The following is a 20232-nucleotide window of genomic DNA, read 5'->3' as shown; positions in this document are numbered from 1 at the left end:
AGGGTTAGGTTTAAACTTTATGTTGACAAACTTGTCCCCAATGCAAAGATTTAGATATCCAATATTTGATACTACTGCTTTGAAACTAAAGTGGTCCAACAGACATGCTTAGATAATTGACTTTTTATATGATCACACATGCTGTTCTAAGTAATTCTATGGGCAAGTAGTACCGGGAAAATCAACTGTTCCTATATTGCACCACATCTTGCAGTAGAGGAGAACTTCAGAAAGCAGTTAATAATTCATATAACCTGTAAAAGGAAGTGTCTTTACCTGGATTTTTTGAAAGACATAAATTTTCTTAGCTTCAATCTACGTGCTAAGACTGTTATAGCAGTATGATTGGACTGCCATCTTTCACTTTTTTTTGTAATATTATGTACCTGAGAACTTGTGACAGTAGCAGGTATGCATCAGGATATTCAGAACATTACTAGAAACTAATCATACCTACATGAAGTTGAAGAGCAAGCCTCTCTCTCCATCCTTGCTGTAAACCAATTCTCAAAATGTTATTTTTCAGCTCTGAGTAAATACCCAGCTCAGCGACAGCAAGCTAGTCTAAACACAAAGTCCTTGGTAATAGCTGTTATTACTATTTGAGTTAATAATTGTGCAACAACCTAACCTTCTGAGGAAATCTCCCACAAAATAATAAAGTTGCTAGAGAATGACTGTATTCATAAAACCATAAGTATTTGCATTGGGGGAAAAAACATTAAAAGCTAGAACTTCCCCTCCTTACTCACCCGATCACAAGTCAAGCACTGTACTGAGCTTATTATAGTCCCATCAAATATATCAGAGATAACACTCCTGTACTTCTTGCACTTCTTCCTTTTGGGTGATGACACAGTTGAAACTATAAAATGACAAAAATAAAATGCTGAAAGTAAATCAAGATAGAGTGGATTCAGATTTCCTTCAACTGTGCATAATATAATTAGAGATCACACCAGAAAATTTTGCCTCTTTTTAAGTAAAATTCAAACTGCCAGTCTTTAATTTTACAGCCTACTGCTACAAGATTCATCTTGGCAGGAGTCCCCCAAGGTATAAAAAGGCACATTCTATCTTGACATTTAATTTGATCACATCTTTCAAGGAAGTTTTAACCATGTTGGGCTGAAGAGCTCATACACAAACTTACTGTATCACAACACTCATGACAGTGGGTTGAAGCAGACTAAATTTACTACTAGAGACCAGCCTAACAGCAGCTTATTAAAAAAGAAAAAAAAAGTAAAACTCCAAGCCAACAACATGTGCTCCCCATCCAAATCCACTATTAATTAGATAAACACACCAGGACAGTCTCTTGGGCTCTACAGATGACTGGAATGGTAGGCTAAAATCAAGACCACAAAACCTCTTCTGGAGTCAGTACGATACCTAAGAGATGACTCAAAAGTCTTGTAGGAGACAAAGGCAAACTCTGTCAAAATGCTGAAAGCCAGTAACAATATAGGCAGTGAAACATGGAAATAATTACAGTGAAAAGGAAACTGAATTACTCCAATAAATCTTTCACATAGAACACAACACCCCAAGGCTCCTTTGTACATAAAGAGTTTGCCCATAAGCAAGTACTCTTATCTTTTTACTGTCCAGTGGTATTATATATTGTTTCCATATTAACCTATACCTAGAAAGATGTCTAAAATAATAGAAAAGTCTGAATTCAAAAGTATCTCCAGCAGAAAGAAGAGCCGTTAGAAGTAATTTGAAAACTCCTCTTTTCCACAATACATCAGATATATTTTATTTATTTATGGACACAAACTGCCTCATAGAGCCTTTTACCCAGAATTCTCTAAGGTTCCTTTCAATCACTTATTTTCCCACTAAACTGCTTTAAGATCACTCTAAAGTCTTCATGTATCAGTGATGCAGAGGATGTGATGTATTTATCCACACTGACAAACAGCACGAAGAAATGGAAGACACTGACAAGCAGAGGCATCTTAGAATTGTGGCACCCAGCAGACACGATGTGCTTTCAGCAAGGGGGAAATGGAAGAGAAGGGAATAGGTGTGTTGTAACTAGGTATTAGGCCCCAGACACAAGTCCTAGCACACTAGGAATTTCCCTGAGCATTATGGGTAATTAAAAAAAAACAACAACTGAAAAAAAAATCCAACAAACACCTCGTGAGCTTGCAAGCGGCTGCCACACTACTCCCCTAGTCAGTTCTACTGCATACCTGTCTGTTCCTTTGATACTCAATAAAGGTGACCAAGAGTTAAATTATTAGGAAGTGACAAAAATCAGTAGCCTAGATTGGCAGAGATCTTTGGACACCATCTGCTACAGTCTCTGTTCAAAGCATCTCTAGTTAAACTTTGGAATATCCATCTCCAAGAACCTTAGGGTACCTCTGGGCTCCCACTTCTGTTCCAGTATTCAACCACTCAATGGAAAGATTTTTTTCCTTCTATCTAAGATAAATTTTCCTATCTGCAACTTGCTTCCATTTCTATTTGCTGCATGGCTTGAAGAACAGCCTGGCTCTGCCTTCTCTATAACCACCCATAACGCTGATGACAGCGACAGTTCCCCTTTAGCCTTTCCTTCTCCAGGCCGAACAAACCCAGCTCTCTCAGCCTCTCCTTGTACATGACAGGCTCCAGCCACCTAGTACCTCTTCTGATAGACAAACTGACGTGAGTCTAAAATCTTCCTGTAATGGTGAAGCCAAAACTGGAGACAGTAGTACAGGTGCAGTGTCAAAACTGCTGAACAAATGAACCAAGGAGGTCAACAACTTAAGTCCATAAATCACTGTCATTGAACATCAGTGCTGAAGCATCAAAAGGATAACATGAACATTTTCAGAACTTATCTTGAAAGAGGGTCACAATACTAAAGCTGTGGAGTTTTTTGTTTTGGTTTGGTTTAATACTAGCCTTAAAAGCATGTTCCAAAAGACAAGCTTTTATTAAAATAGTCTACTGCTAGACGAGTAATGGCAAGGAAACAAAATATATTGCTCTTTGTGTTCTAAAGCTGTATTGTCTTGTATCTAAAGGCAATAAAAAACTAAACATTCTGGATGCTGATAAACACATCATACTGTGCCAAAAGAAATTGTCTATACTGCAAAGACAGTAACAACCAGAAAGCATTTACAAGTCTACCTACAGTTCAGGTACACGTGGCTCCTTAAACCCCAATAAACTAAAATGTTGACTTATTGAACCTCTGCTGAAGAACCAATGTGCATGTTCTCTGAAAAGCATTACCCTTCTGTGGGTACTAACTTCACACATTTTCCCTCTCTCCAAAGCAGTGTAATTGAGAATGTTGTCTAAAAATATTATTCCATCCTCACAAAGCATAGGCAAATACTATTCATGCTTCAAAAGAATCAGAACTTTACAGAAGTAAAGTGAGTCTTATTGTATGTCCAGCTTATATAATGCTCCCTCTCCCCACTGGGAATAGGGGATGAAAAAAAACCCTAAGAACAACACTGCATTGATGTAAGACAGAAGAAACAACAACAAGAAAACTGTAATACAGAGCAATTCAGTACCAGGAGGGAGAAATTAAAGGGCCTGTACCTTTTTTGTGGACTGCTGCCAGTGAAGAGCAGGATGAGAATGACTTTGGAGGACTGTTTGATAAGCGTGTGTTCATGCCTTCATTTGACAATGGGGTTTGGGCTGCAGATATGTCATTCATGTGGACATCACTGATGTACTCTGCAATTCATATCTGCATTTTTTAATAAATTCTACCAAAAAAACATACTGCAGAATGAACAGACACAATAGTTATGTAATTTATTTAACTGCATTGTCAGGTCATTGGACATTTAGGAATGAAGCACAAATTCAATTCACATGAAGTCAAGAAGAAAACAAAAACACCCCATTATTCTGGGTTATCTGAAACCTTACCCAGAACAAACCTTTAGCTTTTCAAGGGAATTAAAACTGAATTCAGAACACCTAAACTGAAAAAAATAAATTAAGAAAGTGCACTGTTTACAAGGAAATCCACATACCCTACATGACCTATACCTCTCTACTGTATTCTATAACTCATTTCCACTCACACAGATATCGTAGCTAAGAACTTGACTATTTTAATTGCATATTAGTAATGCATTACCTGAGAACCTGCTGTGTATCTGTACTTTGACAGTTCCTTGATTATTTAAAAATTCAGTGGCCTCTGAAGCAGTGTTTGTGTCTTTTTCCAAGTCTTCCATAGAATTTGCTCGTTTAAGCTTGTTGCTGGATATTTTTTCTTTCTGCCAGTCTTTGGATGTGATTGAGTTGTTATCATCATCCTGAATTAACATGGTTGTCTCTGCAGGATCCTCTAAGATAGGTTTGAAAATAGCATCATTTTCTGTTTTATCACAGGCACCACAGGATTCACAGGGCTGAAAGCCTACATCTGTCTGGCTCTTGTCTTCTTCCATACTCTCTTCAATACTGATAGGCTGGGCATCTTCCAGTTCTACAACTGGTTCTTTAAGTTCTTCATGAAGCAAATCCATTAGACAACGCAAAAATTCTTGTGCATCCTAGGATTTTAAACAAGTTTTATAATACTATTGCATTTTATTTGGAAGATAATAAAGTCATATCAGGAAAAGATATAGATGACTAAAAAGAAAGCTACAGCTGGCTGTTAAAGAAGAATAAGGTAAATTTCTCTGTCCTAGGTCTAATTTTCAAAAGATATTTCATTTCCAGACCACATATTTCTTTCCTGCATCCATTTCTTGCATGTCACAAGCTATCTTATCATACAAGTTTCCTCCAAACCACTTCAGTTCCCAAAAAGCTTTTTTTCAACAACTTCAACAAAAATACTGCCAGAGCTTACACAAATGGTAAACGTAACTCAAGCAACTACCAGCAGTGTGGCCAGACTCCAGCTTTGCTGGTAATGGAACATTTTAGGGACAGTTTTTTAAAACCTTATGCAGCATCTTCAGCAAAACAATCAGAGCCTGACTTTCATTGGGCATGGAAGAACTTTATTTAAAAGTATTATGATGTACTTAGCCTGCCTTCCCAATGGCATCATATGGTCAACAAGATCTTAATTCTTTTACTCAAGCCTGGACAAGATTCCTCAACTATCAGTGTTCCCACAAAGAGCTCTCAAGTATTACTACAAGTCTAATCCGTGTTCGGAAATATTTTAAAAGCCACCAAATTTCAACAATCCACGCAGGAGCTTGGTTCCTGGCAATAGAGAATATCTAATAAAGCAAGTATGGGAGAAAACACTAGCCCCTTCTTGTCAACTACTACTGCTTCTATTTTCCTTTTTGTATTTTAGTTGTTCACAATAACAACTTTTGCTGCTCAACATTCCCATCCATCATAGCAATTACTTATTAAACTCACAACTGCTGACTAGAAAACATTCCTTTTTCTTAAAAATTACAACTATCAGATTTGAATTTGGGGTTTGGGTAATGAAAAAAATCTAATATGGCTATTTGCTGGTAATCCTTTTACAAAACAAAAAAAAAAAGAAGACTCAAACCCTGAGACACAGATTAACTGATAAAACGTTCTCCATTGAGCAAAATAATTCATTTTTCTCCCTGAATATTGGACATGGTTGCCCAATTGGCTGCCCAACTTTCGAGGATGGTCAAAAGGACAGTGTTGCTCACGAAAGACCTGCTTTGTTTTAATTGTTGCCACGAAACCCACTAACCTTACAAGTGAAGTGTGATTCAGGCAGAACCTAAAAAGGTTCTCATTAAGTGCTGCTCTGCATGGAAAAAGATATTCTCATCGGCGGTCAAAGCTGTGAGAATCAAGTTTCCATACCGTTTCCTTTTGGTTACCAAGATTGATTTTCTGCTTTTCCAGAAATTCATGTGGCTCTTAAGAAATTCATGAGTAAATTAAAAAACACTGAGATTACTATTTAAACATTTACTTTACAGCTACATGCAGCATTTGAACATGAAAATGTGTTCTAATCCTCCTCTCCAGAAATATGAAACGTGCTAACTGAAACAGCAAAATTCCTTTCAACAATGGCAGATTCCTGGAAGGTATTAGAAAACTTTTCTAATTAGAGGCTTTATGTTTTTCCTGTAGCCCAAATGTATTAATAAAGTACTGCAAACTGTATGAATGCAGCAAGATGCTGTATGAAGGATCAACTACAGAATGCCTTTACTATGTAATAATTCATGCTTCTTTAACAAGTTACCAACTTACAGTTCCACAATACTGCTTACGAAACACATAGCAGTCATTTTTTTCAGAAATACTAAGTGAAAATTGGATACTGTGTATTTAATTGTTTTAAAAACATAGCTGGGAGATAAATATTAAAAAAACCTGTTATATTGTTTTTTATTGCTGAACACCTGGGTTTTTTTCTGTGAGTGCTCAAATACTGGCAGCATTATTTCACACAGAGGAAAAGTTTTATATACATATTATTTTAATTTTCCTGAAAAAAGGGAACAGGAGTTATTCTCAGAACTTGAAGGTCTTTCAAGAATTTCATATAAATAAACATAAAATGTGACTTAACCATTGATGGTTTGGTTCCAGATGATCTACATTTGAAGTATATAAGCTAAAGTTTATGGTGCATTTGCTTTGAAGAAATATAAGAAGCATGGTATCTTAAGCATCAAATTTAAAGAGAACTTCTAGGCTTAGGCAGATTTAAAGACATCAGAAAGTTTTACCTGTTGAGAGTAGCCTCGAAACGTTGGATTAACAGTTTTAATTCCTTGAAATAAACCAGTAGGAACAACAGAACCAGGCCTAAAGAGAAAAAAAAGTTTCAAATATATAAATACACATTAAAAAGCAAGCATTTGAGTAGAATTTTCTGTCTTTACTGGGATGATAATTTTACCTGCAACAGAACTATAACATGTCTAACACCAATAATATTAATCTTAACCAAACATAATATTAACATTGAATAAATAACAATACTTTTTTTTTTTAATCTGTCATCCAACAGAAATAGAGGTTGTCTCAGGACTTTTACTCCACATTTCTTGTCAGAGAACAAAAATTTGATGACAAATCAGACATACTCTTGGCACTATGCACAATTACCGTTTCTTTACCTTTGTACTTATAGTTTGAAATACTTTCTTAGAGATAACAGAAATTCCACATAAGGAAATAAGAGAAATAGATAAAACACTGATACAGAATGAAGGACACAGAGAGGATAAAGTAGTTAAATATTTTACATGTATTTCTGTCAGATATAAACTTATTTTTAAAAGATTAATGCTACTTTATATAGTGTTTATCATCTGTTTCTTATCAAATCTTCCTTACTACAATTTACATAAATTATTTCTCCTATCCTTGGTAGATATGGAAAAGAACAGGTTATAAGGAGTGTTTAAACCCTGTAAGTTAGTCTTTCCTTCCTTAATTTATAAAAGTAATTCTGTGACACACACAAAATAAAAAAATAGAAACTTAGGACAGATTAATGCATCGTTCATGACTCCGGAGTTTATTTATAATAATTTCATCACCAAAATGATGCAATACCTGCTTTTGTGCCAGAGTTCCGTCATCAGTTTGAGGTAACTTTTGCAAATTGCCGGTTTCTTATCTGTTCGGGCTAAGCCTCCACAGTCAAGAAAAAAGTGCGTCAAAGGTGGGCTGTTTAAAAAAAAAAAAAAAAAAAAGTATTTTTTCAGGTTGTTAAAATACAAAAAGAAATGCATACTTCATACAAGATTATTAAAGAAGAGTAATATTGTTATATAATTAAACAACTCCATTTCCTACATCCTTAAATGCTGTAACCAAACATTTCCTAGTAGGACAACTTCAGCAGTACAGCAACACTGCTCCTCAGATGTGTTCTGACATTTGTTAAACCACCAGAATGGGATTCAAATTCAAGGCAATTCTTAATAGCCATCATAGAAGTACACAAGTACCCCTACAGCAACAACCACCTGAGAGCTAGTCCATGAATAGCATCTTAAATCTTATTTTCTCTGGAATACAATAGTGCCACATGATGTTTGTAGGTAAAAAATTTATACTTAAAGGACTATTTATCTCTTTACTTCATGCAGTGTTGCCAGCTCACCTAGTCTCTCACTTCTCTCTAACCCTGCGTTTGAAGTCACAATCCCTCATACAGATTGGACCTATTTTTATCCAAGAAACCAACATCCCGGCACACTTGAAAAATTTGGCACTTCTCAACAGAATAATTTCTTCATTATTAGATGCCTTGTCCATGTCTTTACCTTTTAGAGAGATTTGCCTCAGTTTTCCCCTCCCTCAACAAAGGATCTCAGCAAGGTCTACTTAGCCTTGTATCCTGTCTTGGATTTCAGCCAAAAGCAGAGGCATACAGTAAGCACATATGACACATGCTCAGGTACTGCCGCTGCCTAATCATTCTGAGTGCAAGAAACTTCAGAGTTGGATTGTGTTTTTAGCTCTTCAGCTTTTGTAGATTTCTCCTTTGTGAACTTGTCTGGTATCCCCATGGGAGGACAAGATTTTGTATTCTAGCCATTCCTAGGATGATTTAGCACAGAATGTCCCAGATGCGTTGTTTCTAAGGACTCTTTTTTTATAAATTAAGGTTTATTCTAATGCATTTGCTTTGATTTCTTCTGTAGAAGAAAAAAAAAAAACAACCCTCAAATTTAATAGCTTTTGTAATATTTTCTTCTAATTTCTAGAACTGCATGCATTTTTATTTAGGACAGTGAGGAATTAGAATGCAACAGGGAAGAAGGTGAGTAGCCCATACACCACAGTACTTTTTTTTTTTCCTATCAGTGACACAATTGGTTGTAGCACATAAGACTGAGATTTAACAAATATACATCTTCTTCCATAGTAGTGCATCCCTTCAAAATCCTTAAGTCCACCTTGAGAAAATACATTTATAAGCAAATATAAAATTACATTTACAACCATTTTCCTTACCAGTTGGAAAGAGCTTGTAAAGCTGCATTCATGTAACAAGTGTTTCCAATATTTTTTAATCCCGTTAGACCTGAAAAACAGATGAATATTGAGCAAGTCTGTTAATCCAATACAAGCATTATTAAAGAAAATACTTCATAGAAAATATGTACCAATTAAAATACTCATGTAACACTTTTGATGCCAATTATAATGCAGAGTTCTAACTAAAAGAAACATAGGACTCCTAAAGGAATGCTAATCTAACTGGAAGTAATTAAGTGTTTTGATTTTGGCTGATTAAAACACTTCAGACAAGTAGACTGTATTCCTTCTTACTAACTTTTCATGTTTTACAACAGCTGCAGATTGTAATTTAAAATATGTTTATCAATATTTCAGTTTTACTTGAACTTAATGGGTTACCTGTTCAGTTAAATTGTTACTATGCTGCGTTCATAACTGTTAATCTATCGCCAAAAGATTCTCAAGGAAGATTTCACTCGTCTCAAGTTCACGCTAGTAGCCAGACTACACCAAACATTCAAAACCTACCCAACATGCATTTATCCCAGAATCAGAATTACAATTACCGCGACTTTATCTATGCCAATTGTATAGCCTTATTTTTATATACAGACCGCTCAGTTTGGACTTTCCCACAGAAATTATTTTCAAGCCCAGATTGTGTACTTTCTTTACTGATATCCACGTATAGTTTTTCCACGCACATAAAAGTTACAATTAACATATATTCTTTCAGTAAGTACAGAGTCATGAAAAATGTTCTCTAAATATTTGAGGAGAGGCTATTTAAACAAATTATAATTATCATGCGATCTCAATTTTAAAAAAATTAAGCAGAAACACTTATTATTCATAACTACTAAAGTGTTAAATTAATGAAGTAATTAATTTCAAAATAAGATTGTTTTTTGTGTGAGAAAACAGGAACATTTATAATGGGAAAAAAAGAAATCAATAAGACTGGAAAACTTAAAATGTTCCGCAAGCAACACAGTTGGATCTATACAATCCTTGAAGTACAGGAACTACCTCGATCATTTTAGTCTGTGTTAGAAAAAATAAAACTTACAAAGAAAATCCTTTTACATCTAAAAAACAGTTTGGTTACTTCAGTTGAATTTTTAATGCACAGAACTTCCTTTTGAAGTTTTAAAAGGTTCTTCTATCTGTCTGAAGGGAAATATAGTCCTGCTTCCCACGTCTGAACCTGCATTTGCCCTTCCAATTTCTGCCACAAAAAGGACAGTCATTTTTACTGAAATTGGAAAATTAGAACAGCCATAGGATTTTTTAATCTTTTAAGTTATTTTATTTTTTTTAACAGCAGGAGATATATCAGGAAGATACTCTCACTGCACTTTGCCAGCCTGCAGTGTTGCAAGTAAAGTTTTTGAATAGACCTCTTTTCTTGCAAAGATATAGTCTAATGTTTGCTTCATCAAAAGCATTTCAAACACAATTTTAAGAACAAATTTAAAAATTGAAGTGTCTCCCTTTAAGTTTTCCCTAAACCTGAAGACATTTTTTCCTTCAAATCTGAGAAATGTATTAACCTCTGTTAATGAATATTCCCAGGAACTTTAATGCCATTCTACTTGCATATTACTTCTATACAGGTTACATTACCAAAAATGTTAATAGGACAAGAAGGTACATAAATGCACACATTGGTAGGAGAAACTAACTGGAAATAAAACACATGGTTTAATGATTTAAGGGCAGATGGCAAATTAGTAGGGTGGTGACATATCTAGAAAGACTGTGCCAGACAACAGAAGGAGCAAAGTAGGTTTTTTTGGCCAAAGCCAGCAGACTTGGGAGAGGGAAAGCTGGTAGTAGATGAGTACAGGAGAAATGAAATCCGTAAATTAGAATAACTCTTTTTTCATCACTGACGGAAAACAAACTGCTTTGACATATGCATGATTGGCATCTCAAAAACAATAGCTTAACAATCTGCTGATCAGATTTTTCTGACAAAATGGCAGTTAGAAATATTTTCTTTACTAACAAATACACACATCCTTTTTAAAATTATCAGTACCAATTTGAGACTTGCAAGGAAATTATTATTATGTTCTCTTATGAAATGAGAAATTAAGGCTTCACTGTTTGGGATTCCATCCACTCTCATTTTCATCTTTACAAGAGTTTAATATTAGGGTGGGGTAACCTTTTATACCAGAAAGTCTGGCAGTGCATGAAATCCATTACTGAAAAGGGGATAACAAAAAACCAAAAACACATATAGGGACACTGCAGGCTCAGAAAAGGGTTACCCAAAATGCAGGAAAGCATTCAAATCAGGAACCTTTTAGGACAGGAGAAAATATTAGAACAGATTTTCTAAAAAAAAATACTTTTACTGGAGCAGCTAGAACACCAGCTACACTAAACACTGCTCCAACATGCTTTCTTAGCTTTGTTGGTGGTTGCACTAGATTTACCACCACAACCTCTGCTCTGAAGGTAAGTAAATATTGCTGCCATAAAGGTGAAACTGAAAAACAAAAATCTTAGTTGTATGACAATAGGCAACAGTTCCAGTTAGAAGAGAGCTAGTACACAGCTGGTGAACAGACTTGGAGACATACACATGCGACAACAAAGCACTCAATTTTCCTTTTATTACCTCTAGTCTTCAACTCATCTTCTTCCACCTCTATATCTAAGTCATCAAATACAGCTGCTAGTGGAATCTTCAGTGTGGGATTACTAGGTATTTTAAAATCCTTATAAGGAGAAAAAGAGAAAAGTATATTTACTTTTATTTATCAAATTTCCTCTTAATTGAGCTTACATATAATTTCACCAACAAATCTAGGAATTGAAAATTATGTGAATGCATTTTGAAATCTCACTGCATATAAAGTGAGAATAATACTCTGATACAGTTTACTAAGAAAAATCCTACATTTTTGTTTTCAGATTAGCAGTGACAACATTGCATAATTTTATGACAAAAGCTGAAGAATCAAAACAAAGCAAGTTACAGCATTTCTTTCCCTTGGATAACAAACAGTAAGGCAGCACTGAAAAGCTAACACAGTAGTCATCACATAAAAGTTAGCGTATATGTTTTTGATGTGCCACCAGATGGCTCACTACATTTAACGAAGACAAATTAAGCTGTTGGAAACAAAACATAGAGTATTAGGCAGGTAGACATTTATTGCCTGACAAGTTCTTTTTGTGAGCATATAAATAAAAGTTCTAAATAAAATGTTTGACAGACTTTGTAAATGCTACTGATTTTTCTGTATATTATACAAATTACCTTGGAAGATTAAAACCATTTAAGTATAATAGAACAGAAGTTCAGAAGTCCAAACCCAGGTTTTTATCAAGTCACCAGAATTTCTGGACAACAGAAATTTTTTGAAGAAATATTTCAATGCTACTATTCCAATTGAGCTGCTAGCATTTTATGAGAAAATGATCACATTACATTTGTATTAAATACTAAACTTTGAAGTGAAAATATTAAAGGATATTTCCTCTCCACATACATTGAAAAACTGCCCATCTTTCTGTCCAACCTGTGCATAATGGTATTTCTTCTATAACTCTATGCCTCAAGCAAAACAATTTTAGAAATACTGTACTTGTACCTGTGTCAGTTTTAACTGAGTTACCTGTCATTTTTATATAAGTACATTAAATATGCAATAAATAACACCTTTTTTCAGATACATGCATTATGCCAATTATACTTAGGATATTCCAGCGTCACTTTCTCCAAGACAGCACTTAACTAGAAAAGGTATTATCAGAATGAACAGTACTGACGCCAGTGAAGACCACTGTCACCAGAAGATAACAACAAAGCAACCCTAAACAAACCCTGTCGAAACTGCAGAAGGACAAGACAAGCAAACAGCATGTTTCAAAATTCTCTGTATAACGTCTGCTGTGCTAATTTTTTTTTCTCTAATTAGTCTCCAATACTAGCTAATGCTTTATTCCTTATCTCACTCTTCAGCTACTTTGTTAATTGTTAATAAATGTGGAGTTAGGAAAAGCTAAGCACTTTATTATAAAGTCTTGCCTTTGATACCATAATCATATAAAACACTCCAATCTTAAGCTTGTGCTTTACTCAACTAATATCAAGATACTGGCCATATTTTTATCCTTAGCATACTTACACTCCTTGGCTATCATAACTACCACAGAGCACTACTAACATTCTCCCAATTTCTAGTTTGACACATATTTTTTCCACATGAATCTAACACAATATATTTGTCATTCTACAAAAAAATTACACATATATATAGAATATACACATTACTACTGCCTTCTTAGTCAATTCTTAAGTAGTAGTTAAATTAACTATTCAGTGTATGCCACTCCACGGGAAAAATTTTCCCACACATATACATACTCAAAAATCAAAAGCTTTCCAGTCATTTATCAAAACTGAAAACTAGACATGTTTAAACCTCTGAAACTAAGTTACAGGAATCCCTTTAAGTGTCTTTTTACTAGCTGAATGAGGTTAACAATTAGCATATATTTTTCTAAAGTACTGTGCTTGTATTAATTAATTTGTATCTCAGGGAAGTATCCATAAACACATACTAAGGCATTCTGCTGCTCCCTGTAAGTTTGCCAGCTATTACTCTAATGAGCTTTGGAAATAACATTTTCAAGAGCTGACAGAATGGGGAAGCACAGGTGAACTATTCCCATCTTGTAAAATTAAATTTAACGCTGTGCTTTCTCTGTACCTTACAGTTTATTGTAGATTACAAACAATTAAGACAATAAGATGAAAAAAGCATTCTTAGGAAGTATACAGTACACAGAGACAGAACACAGAAGCTGGGCATGGCGTTTTAAAAGAAATTTTGTAAAAATAGAGAGCAATTAACAGAAAGTTCAGCCACAAGAAAGGAGGAAAAGTCAGTCTCTCACTTGACAGAAGACACAATGTTTACTGCAAAGCTACAGCTGCCTTTATTTCATGGGGTTAAAAAAATACCTGCACGCTATTTTCTTGCGCTTGGTGAGACAGTCTTGCATTTGGTAGTGGAGAGTGAGATCCTAATTTTCTATCCAGGAATACTTCCTTACTACAGGCGTAACACCAAACACGGAGTGTAGTAAGGTTGACAGTTAGACAGTGTTTTGTCTCCTAAAACAGAACAAAAAAGAAAACTGTGATTCGGAAATTTGGAATAATTAAATACTGCTATATGCAAACTAGAACAGAATTACTAAAATTCTAGATCTTTCAACAATTAAACAAATATGTTAGAGTATTAAAAAATAGCAATTCAGTTACTGAAATTTTAGCACAAACTATCCAATGCTCATTTTTAGTACAAGTCATTCAAATTAGCAACAAGGTACAATCAGAATCTAAGCCACTGTCATATCTGACATGCCTCTGCGTAATTACAAAAGTAAGAAGAAAGCCTGTTGTCAGAAGTGTTACAATTCACAACAAACCAGTTTTCCAGGAATGTCTGCTATTGGTCATGACGACAGCTGCCTCCTCTGCAGTAAGGGCAGTGTTTATTTCTACAGGTTTGCTGTAGGAAATTCAAGCTATTTAACCATCAATCAGAAGATTAAGATAAGATTTTTAGTTCAGTTACAGTAAGAGGTGCTCATATCAAAACAAACATTCTAGACTCAATTAGTTCTCTTGTTGACAGCTTCATACTCTGAAGCAATACAAAAACTTGACAGATGAAGAATAATTTTACTGTTGTAATCTTCATCTTCCTTTTTTTAACCTCTTTGCTTGCCGTAAGATTGTGTACACAGTTGCTATCATCCTCCAAGTATTTCCACCAATCCTTCCTATATTTCTTCCTTATATGTTGGCACCAGCCAGGTTTATAGACAATGAGGGATTTCCTAGAAATTGTGAAAATTCTATAACTCCTGTAGGATGCTCAAGTTCCTCCTTCCCTGATGTAATAAAGCCTTGTACAAGAACAATAGTTTTAATATAAAATGGGGCCTACAATTTCATTAGGCAGCCCTCCCTCTACTAAAAAACATCAGAAACATCAGATTACATAAATACCTCATAATTTTAATCATGAGAATATGCTTGATTCTGCAGATTGAGCTACATAAATAATTACAAGTCTCCAGAGCAATAGCTTATTAATTTTCTGGAAGTGGACACAATGAACATGATCATTTGCAGTATATGGAGCCTTGCTGGTGGAAACTGGAGTGCAGAAATAAACTCATCCATGTCAACCTTTTTTTCTCTCTTTTTAGAGAGTTTATTGAGATTTTTATGAAAAAAAAAAAATATCCAGAAGAGGGCTTACTATCCAGAAGTTAAAATTAAGGAACAAGAAAAGATGCCACTGACAGCAAGCAAACTATTCATTGGCTTTCTCTTACCTGGCAAGTACATAACATTGCTAAACCAGCGTGTAAATCAGGAATAAACTACCATAGAAAGCCAAGAGATATGGAAGTGTGGGCAAGAAATTCAGGGACCATCTGTTCCCCAATTGCACTACAAGCAGACCATTTACAGATCTATTGTAAAGGCTTTAGAACCGTGACTCAGCTTAAAAGAGCAGGCAAAAAAGTGTTTATATATAGATATATATCAATGTGCTATTGACTTGCATAAATATTCACTCCTCTCAAGGCCCTGCTTCAAAAAAAATCAGGAGTGGTGATTAAATGCAGTCATAAAGCATACTTCTTGTAAAACCTCATATATACCATTTGTTAATTTTCATATTCATGGAGGGTGTAGCATTTAAGGACCAAAAATTCCTCAGTGTGGAACCTTAGATATATTCTCTGACAGACAAACTGTAAATTGGTGGCAAGAATTTCATTTAATCGCAAAGACAGCAATTCTGAAATGACATGTTAATAAACCTGCCATCCCTCTGTCCCCTGTATATTCACTAAAAGAGAATGATTTATCTCCTTTGCTTCATTTTTGGCAAGCGTGCACAGAACAGACAGTGAGTTTAAGACCCAAACAGATGCACTGAGTCTGTCCAACCTTGCCAGAACTTGACATGCTGGGGAACATAAGTGCACACACTTCACTGCTCCTACCAAGCTGGATCCAAAATCAGAACAGAGCAGGAAAGGATATACTCAGCTCAGCCTACAGGTTCTTCAGCTGCAGCCACTGGAACAGGGAGCATAATGCAGAAACAAAAGCACATGTTTCTGGTAATTTACACTTCCTATCTTACACCTGTTCAGCTCTCATCTTCATTAAACCAGCTTCCCCCCCCTTATCCATCAGGCAGCCACAATCCTAAAAAGTTAGATTAAAGTAGTGAAGTATTACATATAAGCCAAACTACTGAAGAATTATTTTGTCCACACATCTTGAAAATCATTAGTAACTGTTGTTCTTTTTTAAATTATCACTATGTTCTTTTAAGGAGCACAATAATGTTGGAATTACATAAGTAACTATGCAGCTGCACAAAGACTGTAAACTCACGTACTCCTAAATTACTAAGACCTGCTTCTATAGATTAAAAAAAAAAAAAAACCACTAATCAAACTTCCAAACAGTTATGCTAACACGGGTTATTGACTTCACTAAAATAAGTAAAAAAATGTTCTCTAAATCTACTTCACTGCTTCAAGTAACTGTATTACTAGCACATACACATACCTGGGAATGGGTGGTACTGTGATCAACATGGGATTCACCACAGCCAACATAAGTACATCTGTTCTGTTGAGCAAGATACGAAGAAGTATAGAATTAAAAAGTGGTGTCAAACAAGTTTACACTTGTTTGTAATGTGTATTACATGTACTGCCAGTCCCTTTAAAATTCACTCAAATTTCAAAGTTGCAGAGTCCTACACAAACCAAGAGGCATGCACAATAAGCGTTAAAATAAATATAACCTAAAGCAATAAGAATGCTGCAAGATTTAACTCAACTCCTCTCTGTGGTGGGAGGTGTTAGATATTTAATGCATTTGGAATATAATTTTTTGGTCATTTTGACCTATTTATTCAGATTAAGGTCAACATGTATTTTTTTACAATTCATGATTTGGTAGAAATTGTTACAGAAAATATGAATTTAGCCCAGAGTCTAAAATACAGAACTGCAACAGCCTCGGAGCATGACACATTTATACAAAAATGCCAGTACCCCATATCTGCAGTGCCTATTTATCAGAGTATTACTTCACAATTAATTAGTTTTTTCACCTTTAAACAAGAGTTGCCTGTACTATACGGTGATGTACTTCATTCCAGTTATAGCATGCAAAATAATTGTTTATTTTAATTATGCTAATTGCAAAACATTTGGCTGAGTTGAGTGTGGAATCTTCCAGCTGTCAATCTTCAAGCAATTTTCATTAATTCCTCATTTGCATGAGTCAGGACAATCACATAAGAGGGTACAGCATGTTATCTGTATAACTCTAAGCACGTTAATTTATACAATCAAATAGCAGCTGAACACGGTCAATTTTCTATATTAAATAATCATAGATATTGGTTAAGTCACAGATAGTTAACATGCTGAGATCTCACCATGTTTTTCTACTGAAAAAGGTGAAGGCAAGATGCCAATTCATCCAAGAGGAGATATATCACAGCATGACACCAAGTGTCCTACTGCAATTAAAAAAGTCTCCTATGGAAATGTTGGTATGAAATTAACTTTTTCAGTAACAGTTTAAGAGCTCTAAGAAAGAAATAAAAAACATGTTTTAAGCTTCATCGTGTTTCCCCACCTGCCAGGCTGATGCATCCCTGAACACCTCTTCCTGCTCCCAAGAGGGTTTTTATACATAATTCAACTTCAAGCCATCTAACAATGAGCCATTAAACAATTTTTCTTTCCTCCTTCATTTCAATCTCTTATTGATAGAAGGAGCAAAATAATCTGATGTTCTTAACTGTTACCATAGTTCACATAAAAGGAAACGAATGAAGCAGATTTTTTAAAAATACTCATACATACACCTAAAGGTTGGCATCAGCCTAGATATCTTCCTGACAGGCCTTAGACAAGTGTTGCCAAGAAATTAAGTCAAGCCTATAGATCAAAATTTCAGTCTTTGGAAACAACTGTATGTCTGAAGAACTCACAAGACATTTTAAAAACTAAATTAGCTACATACTTTACCATTGGTATCATAGATCAATCAGAACCAACATTTTCAGAGCTTATTGTTTTAAATACACTGAAAATTACGTTTTTCGTAGACAGCAAGAAGAGTAAGGCAAAAGCATATTTAAGAAAGAACTATATAGACAGGAAAGACTGCACAAAATTCACACAAAGTTTGAAGAATGTTTATATGTACTTCTGCAAGTTTCAAAATTAGTTTTTTCTTTGTTTTACATAAAAATAAAAAAGTCAGAGTACATATTTTCGTGCTGTAAAAAGCCACCATTTACTGCTGTATGTTATTACTACAAATGTTAAGAGAGGCTTATTAAAAGTAACTTAATGAATTCAGGAATAATATATTATTTTTCAGAACTACAAACCTAGGGAAAAGATAAAAAAAACTCCAAATCTTAAGAGGTTAAAAAATATAATAACTAAAAAAGAAACCTTAATGTGCTACTTTCTTATAAAAAATAAATTTTTCACACAGTATTCTTAAATTACAAGAAATATGTGCCTGATAAAAAGTAACTAATTTTAAAAATAGAAAACTGCACAAGAGCTTTTGCTTTAAAATAATAACTTAACGAAACTAATTTAAAGAACTTCATTAATGTTGTTTTTTCAAAAAAATACTACCAACTTTACCTACACGTTACTGGAAAAGGACCCTTCTATGGAACAACTTACCTCTAAGCACGCCCAAAGGTTGGGTCCTCTGACTTTACAGTCCTGACAGGTGCCCTATTAAGGTTAAACACACAGGCAAAGTATTATTTCATTTACTTCCACCAGTAAACCACAACTTTGAGACAAAATTAGAAAAAAATACTGTAAAGCTCAGTATCAACTGAATACTTTTAAGACAGAAAAAAGGATGTGTTGATATCCAACTCAATTTTTGTTTTGTTTCACATAAACTTAAGATCAGCATATTTTTCTAGGAAAACCTTGGATCTCTGAGTTTTCATCTTAAACAAAAAATCAATTTCCTAAATGAAGCATAAACATACACCACATTATTATAAAAAGACTCAAAATTGGTCTTTCTTGCCTATCAACGTCACTTAAAAAGAAATTAAAGTGATAGAACTTGTAATAACTGCATATTCCTGTCTGCAGACAGTCAACACTACCTGAAAAGGTTTACAAAAACAGATGCAACACTAGAGAAATGCTACACCCCTCAGCAGCAAATTAACCTCTGCACTCTTCAGATAAAGAAATTGAGCACCATGAACAGAAAAGGTTTAGCTGGGAGGTGATGAAAAGCCACTATAATGGGTTACAAGATCTTTCTTAGTTCCATTTATTAATACTAGCTGAAAACCAGTAGTTCAGGTAGGGGTAATCTCTCAAACTGTGGCTCCTCCATCAAAAAGTGAACTGTTATCCAAGAAAAACTTAACCTCAATTATTTGTTACAGTTTCTACTTGACATCAAATCAGTTATACTATATTGCATTAACACTCTAAGTAACGTAATTGCTACAATGGCAGCATCTGAAAATAAAGTTCAGCTTAGTGTTACACTAACTCTTTAACCAGTATTTCCATTAAAACATCACTTGCTTTGGAAAACACTGCTGGGAAACGTACTCCTTAAGTGTTAAGTAGTAAAAAAATAGTTTTCCAGTTTTATCAAGTTGATAATTCTTACCATACTTCCTTTAAACCTTCCTATTCCAGTACAGAAGATTCTACCCATGCTTAACACACTTAAATGCATTGTGTAGCTAACAATAAGATATATAGCTAAAATAAGTGACTACAGTTAACTGTGACAGGAAGAAAGTAAGCTGCTGCAACTCACATGAGATTTCTGTATCAGTTCCTCTTTTGTTATCTCACCAACTGATTCCAAGTGTGGGCAATTGCTGCCAGGCGATGACATTTCGGAAGCTATGTTTTCCAAGATCAGCTGGGACTTTCAAGACCAAGGAATCACTTGTCAACAGAAGAAACAATGAGTAAAACCTAATTCCTTACAGCAGGCAGCAATATTAGATATCTAGTACGCAACATATACACAACTGTTAAAAGAATGTGCATTTTTAAATTAAGTTAGTATAAAGAACTTTATTAAGAGTAAAATAATCCAACAGTCCAAATTGAACACAGCTGACTTCCAAAACAAAATCCTCTGACCTTTAAAGCATAAACTAACAGAATCCTGAGTGGACCAGA

At 34.7% G+C, this 20232-nt stretch overlaps 1 protein-coding gene across 2 annotated transcripts in view; it reads right to left on the bottom strand.

The window, feature by feature from the left end:
- USP33 (ubiquitin specific peptidase 33) overlaps positions 1 to 19951 on the bottom strand; it is a 36593-nt gene extending 16642 nt beyond the window's left edge. The window contains exons 1-11 of one of the 2 annotated variants that reach the window (XM_010084086.1): positions 19859 to 19951; positions 18736 to 18789; positions 16577 to 16639; positions 13931 to 14083; positions 11576 to 11675; positions 8938 to 9007; positions 7528 to 7641; positions 6693 to 6771; positions 4121 to 4541; positions 3568 to 3708; positions 753 to 865 (exon numbers count right to left, since the gene is read on the bottom strand). In XM_010084086.1, coding sequence (XP_010082388.1) covers positions 753 to 865; positions 3568 to 3708; positions 4121 to 4541; positions 6693 to 6771; positions 7528 to 7641; positions 8938 to 9007; positions 11576 to 11675; positions 13931 to 14083; positions 16577 to 16639; positions 18736 to 18789; positions 19859 to 19939 — 1389 coding nt within the window. In that variant the 5' untranslated portion in view covers positions 19940 to 19951. The remainder of the gene's footprint in view (positions 1 to 752; positions 866 to 3567; positions 3709 to 4120; positions 4542 to 6692; positions 6772 to 7527; positions 7642 to 8937; positions 9008 to 11575; positions 11676 to 13930; positions 14084 to 16576; positions 16640 to 18735; positions 18790 to 19858) is intronic. The other variant, XM_010084087.1, reaches the window with a different exon arrangement.
- Between the last annotated feature and the right edge of the window lie 281 nt (positions 19952 to 20232).

Source organism: Pterocles gutturalis, unplaced genomic scaffold (assembly GCF_000699245.1).
Source record: "Pterocles gutturalis isolate BGI_N339 unplaced genomic scaffold, ASM69924v1 scaffold22525, whole genome shotgun sequence".
Taxonomy (NCBI): domain Eukaryota; kingdom Metazoa; phylum Chordata; class Aves; order Pterocliformes; family Pteroclidae; genus Pterocles; species Pterocles gutturalis.
The sequence above is the reverse complement of the archived record's forward strand: the minus strand, read 5'-3'. Positions and strand labels throughout refer to the sequence as shown.